The 17,159-nt window shown below is 28.2% G+C and overlaps 4 protein-coding genes across 4 annotated transcripts; all 4 read left to right on the forward strand.

Moving 5' to 3' along the window:
• Positions 1 to 195: 195 nt before the first annotated feature.
• OCT59_002338 (uncharacterized protein) lies at positions 196 to 1,068 on the forward strand (the record flags this gene model as incomplete). The annotated part of the gene is made up of 1 exon (XM_066144433.1): positions 196 to 1,068. One exon carries the CDS (start codon positions 196 to 198, stop codon positions 1,066 to 1,068), a length of 873 nt encoding a protein of 290 aa, XP_065995596.1.
• Positions 1,069 to 1,363: 295 nt separating this feature from the next.
• On the forward strand, positions 1,364 to 3,451 carry OCT59_002339 (uncharacterized protein; the record flags this gene model as incomplete). Its single annotated transcript, XM_066144434.1, has 2 exons — positions 1,364 to 2,252; positions 2,313 to 3,451. 2 exons carry the CDS (start codon positions 1,364 to 1,366, stop codon positions 3,449 to 3,451), a joined length of 2,028 nt encoding a protein of 675 aa, XP_065995597.1.
• A 145-nt stretch (positions 3,452 to 3,596) lies between these two features.
• OCT59_002340 (uncharacterized protein) lies at positions 3,597 to 4,976 on the forward strand (the record flags this gene model as incomplete). The annotated part of the gene is made up of 1 exon (XM_066144435.1): positions 3,597 to 4,976. The coding sequence occupies one exon, from the start codon at positions 3,597 to 3,599 to the stop codon at positions 4,974 to 4,976; it is 1,380 nt and encodes a 459-aa protein (XP_065995598.1).
• Positions 4,977 to 15,078: 10,102 nt separating this feature from the next.
• Positions 15,079 to 17,108, forward strand: OCT59_002341 (uncharacterized protein; the record flags this gene model as incomplete). Its single annotated transcript, XM_025332872.2, has 3 exons — positions 15,079 to 15,596; positions 15,676 to 16,109; positions 16,312 to 17,108. 3 exons carry the CDS (start codon positions 15,079 to 15,081, stop codon positions 17,106 to 17,108), a joined length of 1,749 nt encoding a protein of 582 aa, XP_025166019.2.
• Between the last annotated feature and the right edge of the window lie 51 nt (positions 17,109 to 17,159).

Genomic DNA, 17,159 nt, shown 5'->3' on the forward strand with positions numbered 1-17,159 from the left:
CATTTCCCTTTTTATAAAAAAATTTCCTTTTTGGTAAAAAACTCTCAGATTAATCTTATATAACTTTATGTCAATGTCAATGACAATGAAAAAAAACTCTCTCCCGTTCCTTCATTTCGTTTTTTTACAAAGAAAAACTTAGAAAAATTCTTTTCGATATTCTCATAATTATTTTATTTCGTTAAATATAACGGTATGTCCACCTCAGCTAGGACTACTCGTAGTGCGGCCCAGAAGGGTATAGACAACCAGGAGCAGGGAGAAACTATGGAAGGAGTTGTTGGTACAACTTCTACTGCGCAAGATACTTCGAATAATTTTACTTTCACTCCTAATGACGAGGAGTTTACTACAGTTAAGTCTAAAGCTACCTTACGTCAAGAAAACAAGAAGAAGAAAAAACAACAACACCAAGCAGCGGCTTCTGCAAGGTTACCATATAATAGAAAACAACAAGCGACTTTCAAACGACAAGAACTTGACCCTTTCGTTGCTTATAATCCACAAAATACGCAGCAAAAAAAGAAAACCAAACCTGCCGAGACCCCGAAAAATGTTGATCCTATTGTGACACAATCAACCTCTGCAACACCAACTGCGAACAAAGGAAAAGCTAATGAAGATCATTCAGATGTACTACGAAAGATCAACACACAAGATCAAGATGATCAGTCGATGCAGGATGACTCACATTTTGTTGATCCATCTGCCGATAATCAATTGCCTGAAAAAGAAATGGCTGACGCCGAATTTTCACCAATCGTCTTATCTAAACATAACACATGGAAAGCAACTTGTACGATTCCGGAGGCGCCCAAAAGTACACAATTTTGTCATTATATTGTTAAAATTATCAAATCAAAAATTGACGTCGTTACCACTTTTGAAGAAAAGAAACCAATTAAAATGACTGATGATACCAGTCAAGAACAAAAATACTGTCACGTGATTAGTATTAAAGTCAACACTGAAGTCGATTTAAATAGCTTATGTAATATGGTGCGTCTCACCTATAAACCACAAAAATATCATGTGACTTTAAATTTTTATAAGTCAGGTATTAAGTAATAAAATACAAATTGAAACCGATAAAATAATATAATAGCATAAGCTAAACATTTCTAACGGTTTACTTTTTAAGATTTATTAGAAAAATTTAATTTTATTAAGTTCGAAAGTTCAAGAATAATTTATATGATCTATATGAAAAAAGGAAAATTTCGGACTGAGATCGGGGATATATCATCATGTGAATTTCATAGATCGGAATATATCGTTACAAGATCAGGATATATCCAACCTAATGTTACGCGAATTTCATATGAAAATTACCGATTTCAATTAATTTCTCACACATTAATCAATGACTCGTCCATCAAAGCGAAAATCCAAGGCTAAAGAGCAAGAAAGAAACAACTATGGAACGTTTACAAAAAAATCAAGGATATCTGATGAATTGGATGAATGGGGAGACGAAAATGATAGTGGGTGGGATGATGATGAAGTTAGTTTATTAAACGAAAAAAAAGCTCTTGAGTTGACTTGGTCAGATAACACACACTTGGAACAAAAAAAACGTGGACCATATCTTACCGGAAAAATAAAAAAATCAACATATTTTGACAAGTATGGACCAAGTGGTTCCTTTACAAAAGCTGCAAAAAGAACCATGAAAATTTCAACTTTCATGAATAGAAATCAGACAATTCCGGATGATTTTGTAGAAGTTTTGGATGATTTGGATGAAGAGGAACAGAATCAACTCAATATAGATGAAAGAATCAAAAATCTAAAGACTGAACTTGGAGAACAGCAAAAGATTTTAACAGTAACTGAATATAATAAAAAACGCGCAATATATGAGTATTTAAAGAGATTAGATGAAAATGGAAAGGGGAAGATGAAAGCTAGCAAAGAAGCTGCGCAGTTGATTTTTATAGATTGTGCACCAAACAGAGCAAGATCAATTCAATATTGGGCGAATTTTTGGCTTCAGAATAATCACCTTCCAATGAGTCGTCAAGGGAAACATCAAAAAACAATACGATTAATAGATGATGAGGATATAGCAGTGAAATGTCACACATGGATTCGATCTCAAGGCGGAACAACCACCCCATTGAAGTTTAAGGAATTTGTTGAGCAAAAATTGCTCATTAATTCTGGAATAACGAAAAAGAAAACTATCGCCAAAGCAACTGCAACTCGATGGTTAAATGTACTTGGCTATAGCTTTCAATCACAAAAACAAGGTAAGAATTCGTTAATACAGTATTATACAAAAAAAACAATCACACATTATTTATATTAAGGTACATACTATGATGGTCATGAACGTCCTGATGTTGTTGAATATCGAAAGTTATTTCTGGATAAAATTTATAGTTATGAAAGGTACATGGCGAAGTATGAAGGTGAAACTATGGAACGAATACCACCAATGTTAGAATCTAATAATAAAGAGATAATCCTTGTAACACATGATGAGTGTATATTTTACTCTAATGATGGGAAACGAGGTGTATGGACAAAAACAGGAGAATTGCCATTGCGTAAAAAGGGAAATGGACGTTCGATAATGGTTAGCGAATTTTTGTCAGAAGAATGTGGCCGTCTTAAATTAAATGCACAACAGCATCAAGAAAACTCTTCCATACCTCAAGAAGCGCGCACTTATCTTCAGCCAGGCAAAGATCGAGAAGGATATTGGACAAGTGAACACCTAATCGATCAAGTAAAGACAAAAGCAATCCCTATTTTCGAAACTCTTTTTCCTAATTGTATTGGATTGTTTGCATTTGATAATAGTTCGAACCACGCAGCATTTAGGCATGATGCTCTTGTAGCCAGTAAAATGAACTTAAAACCGGGCGGAAAACAGCCAAAAATGAGGAACACGGTTTTTGGATTAAACAATCAGTACCAATCAATGGTAAACGAAAATGGGGAACCCAAAGGGATGAAACAAGTTTTAATTGAACGTGGCTTATGGAAAAATGGCCTTAATGCCGACTGTCAGTTGTGTAAAGATAAGGTGGATGATATAACACGGATTGATTGTTGTGCACGCCGGATTATTTCATTGCAACCTGATTTTTTGGCACAAAAAAGTGCGTTAGAGGAAGCAATACTAGAAGCTGGGCACTTGTGTATTTTCTACCCAAAGTTCCATTGTGAACTTAACTTTATTGAAAGATATTGGGGGGCAGCGAAAAGATATGCTCGCGAAAACTGTGACTATTCGTGGTCAAGCTTGCAACGTGTTGTTCCTGTAGCTTTAGAGTCTGTCGATACGATTATGATAAGAAAATTTGCAAGGAAGGCGTGGCGTTATATGGATTTATATAGAAATGGAATAACAGGTAAATTGGCTGAATATGCAGCCAAAAAGTATAAATCCCACCGTTGTATTCCAGATTATGTTTTAGTTAAGTTAAATAAAGTTGAATAAACTGCGCGATTGCAATTTGTTTTGAAACTCGATTCGTAATCATATGACGAAGTCACATGATATCACGCTAAGTCACGTGAAATCTACGTTTTTGAAATTTCGGACTTTGTGGTTTATAGGTGAGACGCACCATATGACTTTTAAAATGCCTAGTGCAACCGATGGCGATGAAAATAATGTCGTTTACTCCTTTAAGAAAGTAGATAATTTACAAGAAAAACGAAAACAACTTTTTCAAAGTCGTGAAAGCCGTACTATCAAGGTATTCAATATACCGTTATATATGGAAAATTATAATTTAAAGGCTGTTTTTAGTCGATATAGAGAATTAGAAGAAGATGGCATTACTACACGACTTAAAGGTATATACAGACAAGCTTTTATAACCTACAAAGACGAACTTAGCGTACAACCTTTTTATGCTCAATGGAGTGTATGGGCGTTTAAAGAATGTCTCTCAGTGGTACCTGTTTTGCTATCTGAAGATAAAAAATCTGAAAGGTTCCAATTTGCAGCAAAAATCAATGGTTTACCGTTCAATACTTGTGCACGTGATTTACAACCATTGGTTACTGAAACCAGCGCTGCGTCTATCTTTATTCCACGCAACCCCGTGACATATAAACCTATGAAATATGCTTTTGTATATTTTCGAAATGATGAAGATTTTAGTATTGCAACCAATAATGTATATGAATATGAAGGTCAACAACTAGAATGGTCCCCGTTAGATACCAAATCTTGTCATAGATGCGGATATACGGGACATGTAGCGAAGGAATGTCAAACGGAATTACGACAACGTTCAAATAAATTAAATCGTAATCAACTGCTCCAACAGTTTAAAAATCGTAATAAATCTAAATTCAATTCATACGCCGATGCTACTAAGGGAAATAGATATCCTAATAATCGACAACGACATTGGAATCAAAATAATATTATCAACCGACAACGTAATAACAATACTTATACCTTTAGTGAAGAAGAAATGCAAGCTTGGGGTGACGAAGAAGATATAAGTGACAACAACCACAACACAATTCAAGGCGGTACTAGGAAAGGAGGCTCTATGCATGAGCCAAATAACAACACACATACATCTTCACAAAATGATTTATCAGAGATCAAAAAACAACTTACTACTTTAAATGCAATGATTACCGAATTTAGAAAAGAAAATGATATAGTTAGAAAAGAAATTAATTCAATTAAAGAAACCTTTAAAAATAATAATAATCGTAAAGGTCTCCAACAAAAGCCTGACAAATTACCAATTGTTAACGATAATAATAAGCGTGCCAAACCTGACTCATCTTCAAGTGAAAATGATGACAACAACTTAGTGCTTAACTTAGAATCAAGAGTAGAAAAACAAGATAGTTTATTAAATAATATGTTCAATATGATCACAAAACTTACTGGACAACTTTCCGATAAAGAACAAAATGATTCTACTACAACTAAAATTGCAAGTATTGGGGGTACTAGCAATTCAGCCAACCAGTTCGAATCCACTTTTTAAATCTTAATGATTGTACAACCCAATAATAATAATTTAATTAATAATTATTCTAACAATCCACCCCCACATTTAATTAATTATAAAAGAAAAAAGAAAAAGAAGAAAAAAACAAACTTAATGGAAGATAATACAATTCCAAATCAAATTAACAATAACATAGATATGTTTAACGAGCACGATAATCAGAAATATTTTACAAAAATAGCGGTGCTTAATATATGTACCTTAACAGAATATAAATTGAACAATATTTTTGACTATATAAGAAAAAATGGTGTCGATATAATGGGCATTACAGAAACACAAAAAGCTGATAAAGAAATTAATTTTTTCAATGCAGATAAAGCTGGATACAAAATTATTTCACATAATGATAATAAAAATGCTATTGGAAAAGGAGTTATGCTTATAATACGAAATAATTTAGAAAAACATATATTCAATATAGAAAAAATTAATGGACGAATATTAATAGTGGACTTTTCCTTTAAAAATAATAAAAAATTACGCTTAATATTATTTTATAATTTAGCTAATCATCGTACGGGTGTAGATATGAACAACAAAATTAATATGAATACACATGTGATTAATCATATTAAAATAGCTAAATCTAAAAAAATGGAAATCATTTGTTGTGGTGATTTTAATTTACAATATAGAAAGTTTAAAAAACGACTTGATAATAAACAATCTGTGCCAAAAATGTTGAAAATTTTTCAGAAATTAGAAAATCTTAATTTATGGGATGTTCATAAGGAAACTTATGACATGGACAATACAAAAGATATAATAACTTACTTTGGTCGTTTCAAATCAAGAATTGATTATATATGGATATCAGAAAATCTTTTTACGAAAACATCGAAGGCAAAAATTATTAATATAAGAGATATAATTAAAACGGATCATGCCTTATTAACTTTTGATTTTATTAATGAAGATTTGATCTATCCGATTTTACAGACAAAAAAAATGAATACGACTAATGTAAATTTAATTAGATATATTTTTGATTTTGATAATACTGAAGAAAAAGATCTTTTAAATTTTCAAGATGACTTAAAAAAGGTTGCTACTTCTTTTAATTTAAATGGTTCGATTGAAGAAAAGTGGTCGTTTTTTAAAAATAATTTATTGAAAATTAAACAACAACATATTCGATCTAAAGAAATTATAGTTAATGTTGACCGTGACAAAACATTTCAACATACACAATTATATAAAGATTTACGATATATTGTATATTTAAGAAGAAAATTTAAAAAGAAATTGAGTTTTGAAAAACTCGCTCTAAATTGGAAATACTACAATAATTATTTAAAACATTTAGTTAAAAGACATTCAATAGATGAAGTGAATTCAACATATCTCTTATTACAACATAGATTAAGTCGATTTTTAATAGGTCAATATGTTAAGGAATTAAATGAGATATACGATACTTTATTTTCAAAATTTTCATTGGAAATGTTTAATCTAAAAAATGATAAATTAAAGAAGCCATAGATAAACGTTGTGCAGATTTGGCAGATAATCAACGAAGAATGATTGATAATATTACTGAAAATGAAATGAAAAAAATTTTTATAGATAGAGTTTTAATTGATGACGAAGATGGAAACAGTATTTTAGTTACTGATGAAAATAAAATCAAAGACATAACTAAAGATCATTTTCAAAATGCAGCAGGGTCGAAAAATCGTACAATAGATGATTTACAAGAGTGGTCTGATGAATATGAACCTATAAGATCAATTAATGAATTAATTTATAATAATTGTCTTGAACCAATAACTGATGATGAATGGGATATCGTAATCAAAGATTTACCAATTAAAAAAGCAGTGGGGCCAACAGGAATTGCATATGATGAAATTAAAAAGGCTCCGTCAGAATTTAATCATTTATTAAGAGATATTATAAATGATGTTTTACGTAATCAAATAATGCCTGAAGACTGGAAACTAGCAAATATATATCCGATCCCAAAGCCGAAACCTTGGGGGTATAGATTAAATAATACTAGGCCAATCACGTTATTGGAAACAGCTAGAAAAGTTATGATGAAAATAATTACAAAACGTATCTCGAAGATAATGGTAGAACATCAAATTTTACAAGGATACCAATACGCGGGCTTGCCCCTAAATTCAACTTTTGAACCATTACGAATAATTAATGAGATAATTCAACATAGTAACGAACGTGATAAAGAATTATGGATTCTTGCTCTTGACATGTCAAAGGCTTATGATCGGATTAATGTTTTTATGCTTGAAAAAGCAATGAAAAGAATTAAATTTCCAGTAGAATTAATTAATTTATTAACAGGTCTATCATTTGGACGGAAAAACAAAGTTTTTACACCTTATGGTTTAACAGACGCCTTTAATATGCAATGCGGGATTGATCAAGGGGAGATAATTTCACCGCTCTTGTGGATTATTTACTACGATCCTTTATTGACAAAAATTAAGAATTCAAATCTAGGTTACGATATAGATGGTTTTAAAGTTAATAATATTTATGATAATGTCGAAGAAAAGATTAATTTTAACTTTCCAGGTTTAGCGTATATGGATGATACAAATTTCATGGCTGGAAACCAGGAAAATTTAGAAAAAATTTTATCAATTGCTGACACTTTTTATAATCTTAATGATATAAAAATCAATAAGGATAAATCAGAATTATTATTAAGAAAAAAATATATCCCAGAATCATTATCTTTGAGTTTTGGAAAATCGATAGTTAATATTAAACCTACTAGTAAAAAAGGATCAATTAGATTACTAGGAGTGTGGTTCAACGCTTTTAATCGAAGAAATCATGTGATTGATCAAATTAAAAATGAAATTAATAATTGCTGCGATTCAATGATCTTACGAAAAAAATTAACAGATAAACAAATGGCTTTTATCTTTAATGTCTTAATCATTCCAAGAATTGAGTATAGGGCACAACTAATTATTTTATCAGAATATGAATGTAACAAAATTATGGCTAAATTTCGTATTTTATTTAAACATAAGTTAAAATTTATGAAAACTACACCGAATTCAATAGTTCACTTAAAAGAAATGTTTAATGTTAAAAATATTGAGGATAATCAATTACAAGCAAAAACGACTAATTTTATCTTGCAAATTAATGATAAAAATGAATTGGGAATGATCACAAAAATTCGTTTATATAATCTTCAACAATTGTTATTTTTAAACGATAATCCTATTTATTCATTACAAGAAAAAGATATTATTAGATATAAGAAAATTTTCACGACGCAATTAAAAAATCATTATATATTAGAGTGTATCAAAATGTTAAAGACTCAAAATTTTAGCATTGCTATTAACGATACGATAGATAAAATGGAAATAATTGGAGGGAATATTTTAATTAAAGATATTTTACCTGAAGAAATTTATTTCAAAAATTTAAGATCAATAAAAAAACTCAATATTATGTTTGCAGATCAAATTTTAACGTTAGATGGAAAAAATTTATTAACATTAAAAGAAATTTTGGGAAAACGATTTAAAAAATTTTTTAGTCCAAATAGATCTTTAATTGAAAAAAGTTGGAAAATTATAGAAGATTGTATTTTAGATAACAATGAAGTTATAAAGAGACGAATTTCTATTGAAGCTACGAATAAAATAGGCACTAGTTTTGCTCATAATTTAAAAGGAACAATTTTAACTAAAATGAATTTAGACTCAGAACCTATAAATAATGGTTTTATTTTTGGAAAAAAAAAGTTACATAACGATATAATTTTAGTTTATGGTAAAAATTACAATTTGGGATCTAACGATATAGTATTGGAACATTATATAACGGTTAATAATCCAGATGACTTATTTATGGGTTTAAAAAAATGTTTAGGATGTTTTTTGGATGAAACAAGCACCCTTGGTCCCCTTGAAAGAATACATAAGCAAAGTAATTGTTTAGTTAAATTGAGAATAGAAGATGTTTATTTTCTTGAAAATTATTTACATTCACATGCAATGATAATACATGAAACTGATTCATATATAGTACCAGATATTATTCAATCACATATTGAGTCAAATATATGGCATGAACATAATTTTATTATAGAACCAATGCTTTTTAAACAAGATGATATTAGATTAAATATTTTTGAATCTAATATGCAAAAATCAACACATAATTGTATAGAAAAATATGTTAAAAAAGAAAAATTTAATAAGAACTTAACGATTGAAAAGTTAAACGTCATCAACTACAAATTAATCCAACAATTGGGAGAACAAATTTTCGTATATATAGATGGTTCTGTTATAAATAATGGAACAGAGAATATTGATGGTATAGCTGGTTTACATTTTTACGATAAAGATCATAAATTAATTGATGAATTTTACGTTAACATTGAACATTGGATTTCTCCAAGTAAAGCAGAAGTGACAAGTTTTATAATCGCATTGATTATTGTTCATAATATTAGTAATGTTGAGATAATTACAGATAATGAATTTATTTTTAATTATTTTAATGATATTATATGCAAAACTGAAATTTATAATACACGTAAATTACTAAAAACACAAAATAACATTTATATTTGGGCATTAATTCGACAATTTATAGACTTAAATGAAATAATTATACCAAAAATTACTAAAATCAAAGCACATGACGATGATTTATATCACAATTTTTTAGATCAACAAATTAAAGGTCGTTATTCAGATAGAAATAGGGTATATTCGGTTAATTTTAATTTTTTTCAACTCGATAAAATCGAATATATGCTTACATGGAATAATATTATTATCGAAAAACCGATTAGACGTTTCATACGATATTATAATGAAATTTTAAATTTAGAAAAATTTTTTAATCTTCGAAGAAATCGAAAATATACAATAGATAGCGTAGAATGGGCAATTACTTTTGAATTCTTAAAGGAAAATGAAAATGTTTTACAAACTAATTTTCACACAACTAAACGACGTCGTTATAAAATTAAGAATTTAATTGAAGAAATTCCAACTGTAGAACAAAGAAAATTGACTAATTTTGATATATATAAGGATTGGAAATGTCCGGTCTGTGAGCGTAAAAAAGAAACTTTTGGACATGTTTGGCGTTGTTATTCAAATCGTAAAAGAATGAGAAATATTATATATTATTCGATTATATGTTTAATTGAAAAAATCAAAGAATACGATATATATACCTTCGATGAAGCTAAAATAATTGACTTATTTATAAACGAATCATTTGGGGAAGTTAAAGTTAATAATAATAAATTAACTTTCGTGGATATTATTAAAGGCTTATTTCCTAAATTATTAGCTGATTTCTTACGACAAGAAATTAAAATGACTAAAGTTCATATATTTGAAACTGGAGTTAAATTTTTAGATTTCGTTTTTGATTCTACACATAAAATTTGGGTTGATAGATGTGATTTACAAAAAGATAAAGAAATAAGTTTAGGTGTTACTAAAGAAGATAAAAAACATTATAGTTATGATAAAAATATAGTTAAAAAAGATATTAATCATAAAGTCTATCAAAAGGTAGAAGGGCTTTTGAATAATATATATTTTAATATAGAACCTTTGGATTTTATAGTTCGTGTTAATCAGTATACTATTCAAATAATTTTTTCTTTTATTTTATTTTATTTTATTTTTTAAATATTTTCTTTTATTTTCGCCCAAATGGGTTGATTTTTTTAATTTTTTCTTATTTTTGTTTAGTTATCCTGGTTCATCAGGAATATAGTAATTTTTAGTATATTCTAGATGTTTAGTTTTGTATTATTGTTATGTAGATTTATTCTATTACTGTTATCAAACTAATGACACGTGCTGTAATGTTTCTTTTTATAATAAATAAATTTTTCGTTAACCAGTAAAAAAAAAAAAAAAAAAAAAAAAAAAAAAAAAAAAATGTCAATGACAATGTCAATGTCAGTGACAATGTCAATGTCAATGTCAATGTCAATGTCAATGACAATGACAATGAAAAAAACTTCTAATGCCAACTTTTCGCAAAAACTCTTCCTGTGCCACTAAAATTCCCTGTTAAATTGTTGCATCATTCAATATTTGCATAATTTCATTTTTTTGTTGATCATTAAAATTTCATAAAATATTGCAAAAAAATAAAAAAAATTGTAGAAAAAACGTTTCAGCATTTTTTCATATAATATTATTAAAAAAAAAATGCCAAAACGGCATTTTTTCATATTATTTAATGGAAAAATGTCGTTTTGGCATTTTTTTTTCACTTTTTATGAAAAAAATCGCCAAAACGGCGTTTTTTCATATTATTTAATGGAAAAATGCCGTTTCGGCATTTTTTTTCATTTCTTTTATGAAAAAAATCGCCAAAGCGGCATTTTTTCATATTATCTTATGGAAAAATGCAGTTTTGGCATTTTTTTTCACTTCTTTTATGAAAAAAATTGCCAAAACGGCATTTTTTTTATATTATTTAATGAAAAAATGCCGTTTTGGCATTTTCTTTCACTTCTTTTATGAAAAAAATCGCCAAAACGGCGTTTTTTCATATTATTTAATGGAAAAATGCCGAAACGGCATTTTTTTTCACTTCTTTTATGAAAAAAATTGCCAAAACGGCGTTTTTTCATTTTAATTAATGGAAAAATGCCGAAACGGCAAAGCGGCAATTTTTTCATATTATCTTATGGAAAAATGCCGTTTTAGCATTTTTTTTCACTTCTTTTATGAAAAAAATCGCCAAAACGGCGTTTTTTCATATTATTTTATGTAAAAATGCCAAAACGGGATTTTTTTTTCACTTCTTTTATGAAAAAAATCGCCAAAGCGGCTTTTTTCATATTATCTTATGGAAAAATGCCGTTTTGGCATTTTTTTTCACTTCTTTTATGAAAAAAATCGCCAAAACGGCATTTTTCCATATTATTTAATGGAAAAATGCCGTTTTGGCATTTTTTTTCACTTCTTTTATGAAAAAAATCGCCAAAACGGCATTTTTTTCATATTATTTAATGAAAAAATGCCGTTTTGGCATTTTTTTTCACTTCTTTTATGAAAAAAATCGCCAAAACGGCGTTTTTTCATATTATTTTATGTAAAAATGCCAAAACGGCATTTTTTTTTACTTCTTTTATGAAAAAAATCGCCAAAATGACATTTTTTTTCACTTCTTTTATGAAAAAAATCGCCAAAATGACATTTTTTTTCACTTCTTTTATGAAAAAAATCGCCAAAACGGCATTTTTTTCATATTAATATTTAATGAAAAAATGCCAAAACGGCATTTTTTTTTCACTTCTTTTATGAAAAAAATCACCAAATCGGCTTTTTTCATATTATCTTATGGAAAAATGCCAAAACGGCATTTTTTTCCACTTCTTTTATGAAAAAATCGCCAAAATGGCATTTTTTCATATTATTTGATGGAAAAATGCCGAAACGGCATTTTTTAGCATTTTATTAAATAAAAAAAATGTTGCAAAAACGTTTTTTAATATACAATTAATTTAAAAAGAACGTTTCTCAACGTTTTTTCTTTTTTTTATAAATCAGGTTACCCGGTCACCTGAAATGACCCGAATATTTTCAGGTCAAAACGGGTTACCTGAAATGACCCGAATACTTTCAGGTCAAACGGGTCAGGTCAGGTCAGGTCAGGTTATATCAGATTATCTGTTTGACCTGACCTGACCTGAAACCTAAAAAATTTCAGGTTAACCCAAATGATTTTTATTAAATTATTGAAAAAAAACATTGCGCAATGTTTTTTTCTAATATAATGTTATATAAAAAATGTTTTCACAACGTTTTTCAATAAAATATAAAAAAAAAATGTTGCGAAACATTTTTTCCTAATATAATGTTATAGAAAAAACGTTTTCGCAACGTTTTTCAATAAAATATCAAAAAAAAGTTGCGAAACATTTTTTCCTAATATAATGTTATAGAAAAAACGTTTTCGCAACGTTTTTCAATAAAATATCAAGAAAAACGTTGCAAAACATTTTTTCCTAATATAATCTTATAGAAAAATTGATTTCGCAATAAAATATCAAGAAAAATGTTGCAAACATTTTTTCCTAATATAATGATATAGAAATAACGTTTTCACAACGTTTTCCAATAAAATATCAAGAAAAATGTTGCGAAACATTTTTTCTATAACATTATATTAGGAAAAAACATTTCGCAACATTTTTCTTGATATTTTATTGGAAAACGTTGTGAAAACGTTTTTTTCTATATCATTATATTAGGAAAAAATATTTTGCAACGTTTTTCAATAAAATATCAAAAAAAAAACATTGCAAAATGTTTTTTTCTATAGAAAAAACGTCTTCGCAATATTTTTCAATAAAACAAGAGTTCTGTTTAAAGGGGAGTTAGGACTATAAAATGTAAAGTATATGAAATATGATTTATTTTGAACTTGTTCATTTCAATAAAATCATGACATTCGAAAAAATCTATGTTACAACCTAATAGCTTAATTCTAATTAGCTAATTTAGTATTAGGTTTTAATTTAAAAAATTAAGCAGTATCAAGGAGAATTCTCGCAAATTTTTCTTAATACTGCTTAAATTATAATTTAGCTAATTTAGTATTAGGTTTTAACCTAAAAAATTAGGCAGTATTAAGGGAAATTCTCATGAATTTTTCTTAATACTGCTTAATTCTAATTTAGCTAATTTAGTATTAGATTTAATTTAAAAAATTAAGCAGTATCAAGGAAAATACTCACGAATTTTTCTTAATACTGCTTAATTCTAATTTAGCTAATTTAGTATTAGGTTTTAATTTAAAAAATTAAGCAGTATCAAGAGAAATTCTCGCGAATTTTTCTTAATACTGCTTAATTCTAATTTAGCTAATTTAGTATTAGGTTTTAATTTAAAAAATTAAGCAGTATCAAGGGAAATTCTCGCGAATTTTTCTTAATACTGCTTAATTCTAATTTAGCTAATTTAGTATTAGTTTTAATTTAAAAATAATTTTAAAAACGTTTTTTTCTAATATAATCTTATAGAAAAATCATTTTCCCAATGTTTTTTTTAATATATTATTATAAAATAATAGTATTGTTAGTTTCAGGTCAACAGGTCATTCAGATTTTACTGATGTTACAACCTGAACTGATGCCAAATCGAAATTGCTAAACCTGACCTGATAAATTCAGGTCAACCTGTCAGGTTACCTGAATTTGGACAACCTGTTCAGAACTCTAATTTTTAACCACAGAAACGTCAAGTCTGACGTTTTTTAACTAAAAAAATTCAGTTTTTGATTTTTTAATTACAAAAACGTCAAGTCTGACGTTTTTAATTAATAAAATCATTTTTTTTTGATTATTAATTACAAAAACGCCAAGTCTTACGTTTTTAACCAAAAAAATCAATTTTTTTGATTTTTAATCAAATCTAACGTAAAAATGATTTTTTAATCATAAAAACGTCAAGTCTGACGTTTTTAATAAAAAAAAATTAATTTTTTTTATATTTAATTATAAAAACGTTTGATGACCCGACCCAAAATTTTCGAGTCAATCTGACAGTATAATGATTATAACTCACTAACAATTACCAAGTTACTCTAGTTCCAAATTATCGTTAAAATGATGTCAAAATGATGTCAAAAAAAAGTGCTATTTTTATTTTAATTTAATAAATAATTTGCTATTTTTATCTTTCATGAACGATTTTTTGATATTTTTGTAAATGGTTTCTTTTTTTATAAATACTTTTATTTTTCAAATAAATATAAATACACTATTTTTTTTTCTATTTATTTTTTTTTCAAATAAATAAAATAACGAAACAAAAAATTACAATTATTTATGTTTTTGCTGCATTTATATATAGAGCAAAAAGTTTTAAAAAAATTCCTTTGTTTTCTCAATTAACCTCTTTATTTGTCAAGTTTCGGTAATCTAAATACCAAATTTATTGTGGAACAACTTACATATCATTGCATGAACCATATAATTTTCAACAATCGCAAATCGCGGACTGAGAGCTTTATTTTTTTTTTCTTTTTATAATCAATAATTGTTTTGACCCACAATTCTATTTCCCCTCGTTATTGGCTTTAATTTATGGCAAGTACTAAAACAATAACACGGAAGTCCCTTGGGAGAGGCGCATTTATTGGATCCTTATATAATGCAGCAAATGATAAATTCTGCGGGACCACGATATTTAAGTCAAAGTATCCAAATGATTCCATAAATAAGATTAATATTCCACATACTGAAATTTTATATGAATATGAGAATACATATAAGGAAAAGTTTAACAAATTAGACGTCGGAGCTGAATTAAAATTAAGTGTTCTTACAGGATTGATTCCTTTAGAAGGTTCGGGAAAGTATCTAAACGACGTAAAAAATAGTCTTAGATCCGTGAAGGGAACTTTAATATATAAAATAACTACAGTTGATGAAAATTTGGATATTCATCGTGATGATGTTAGAGCTTGTATTTCTACAGATGGGTTTACTAATAACCAAAATGCTACTTACGTGGTGATAGGAATAAAGTGGGGAGCTGCTATAATGGCATCATTTGAATATAATGGCACGAATGAAGAAAATAGATCTCATATTGAAGGAGCGTTAAAATGCCACCTTGAAAAATAAGATCTCCGGAGATGGTCACGTAGATGCTGAAGAACGATATTCTAATATTATTAGCCGTTTCTCTGTAAAACTTCTTGGTGATGTTGTTCTAAATAATAGGAAGCTTCCTCAATCCTTTAATGAAGCTAGGAAAGTAATTGCTGAATTTCCTTTATCCATCGAACAATGCAATGATGGGAAAGGAGTTCCAATTGAATATACTTTATATCCATTGTCGGAACTTGCAACGCTGCTTGCTCAAAACGTCACAATCGATAGTATGATAACGGAATTAAGTGAAGAAACTATCCTAAGTGTAGAACGAGTTTTTGATGATTTGTCCGAATCAAAACAAAAGCTCAACGACTTATATAATGACGCACAATCTACTTCTGATTTCATAATGGACGGTGTTTTTGGTCAAATTAGCGATCGTGTACAAGAAGTTAGAATAAACGAAGCAAAGTTTAGACGCGAACTTGCAGAATGTCTTATTAAAGTACGCTCTGGTAAGATTAATATTATGGAACTTGAGAAAAAATATAAAAAAATTTCACATGAGTGTATTATCTAAAAATTCTATGGCGGAATTCATTAATCAACATCATTCGGTATCTAAATTGGCTGAATTGGTACCCGGATTAAATACCAATAGAGTGGAGCTTCTTGGAAAAAATTCAACCATTGAGTATATTTTGCATAAATATTCAGATAGTGATATTTTTATACTCCTTGATAATGATAAATATATTGTTGATATTAATACCTCTCCAGTGCATAGTGCGTTTCAAGAACTTTACAGAACAGATGAAGGGTCAAGAAAATTCTTCATAGCTAATCTTAAAATATGTACCCAAATAAAATGTTCTAGTTATCCAATGATTCGACATTATATCAATGGAAGACTAGATGGTGACAATTATTATGAGGATAATAAGATATTATTCACATCAAATCTAATTAAATTTGATCCTCTACCAAGTATCAAGCCAAAAAATAATCCCAGCGAGAAGACAAAATTAGTAATATGCTGTCCTCATCAAGATTGTTCAACTATTGATTGCAATTGGAAATGTTACAGATGTAAAAAGGATGTAGATTACGGATATAATAAACACTTATACTGTGAATGTGGTGAAAGCAATATTACTCATTCTAAATTTAAGTGTAATAGTCCCCATCACACAAAAGGATACATATCTTTTGAGTTAAACAGACTTAACGATTTGTTACCATCTAGGAACATAATGACACTTCTTTTCAAACCTTTTGCAGAGATAGAGCGTCTAATTCAGAATATTATCATATTAATAAGAGAAAAACAAGAAATAAATAATTCCAGCGGAACCATAGAAGAACTTAAAGGTAAGCTATATATTCCACAGTTATATATCGAATCAAGGAAATTAGATTATCCTAGAACTAATATTAGTTGTATTGAATTATTGCAAGTCACCGACAGCATCGATGTGGTGGACAAACTGTTACGTAAGATTTTCGAAGTATGATGAAATAAATAACAAAATATTATTGTTTTGTTCAGCAATTAAATTAATAGG

The sequence above is a fragment of the Rhizophagus irregularis genome, chromosome 10, assembly GCF_026210795.1.
Source record: "Rhizophagus irregularis chromosome 10, complete sequence".
In the NCBI taxonomy this organism is placed as follows: domain Eukaryota; kingdom Fungi; phylum Glomeromycota; class Glomeromycetes; order Glomerales; family Glomeraceae; genus Rhizophagus; species Rhizophagus irregularis.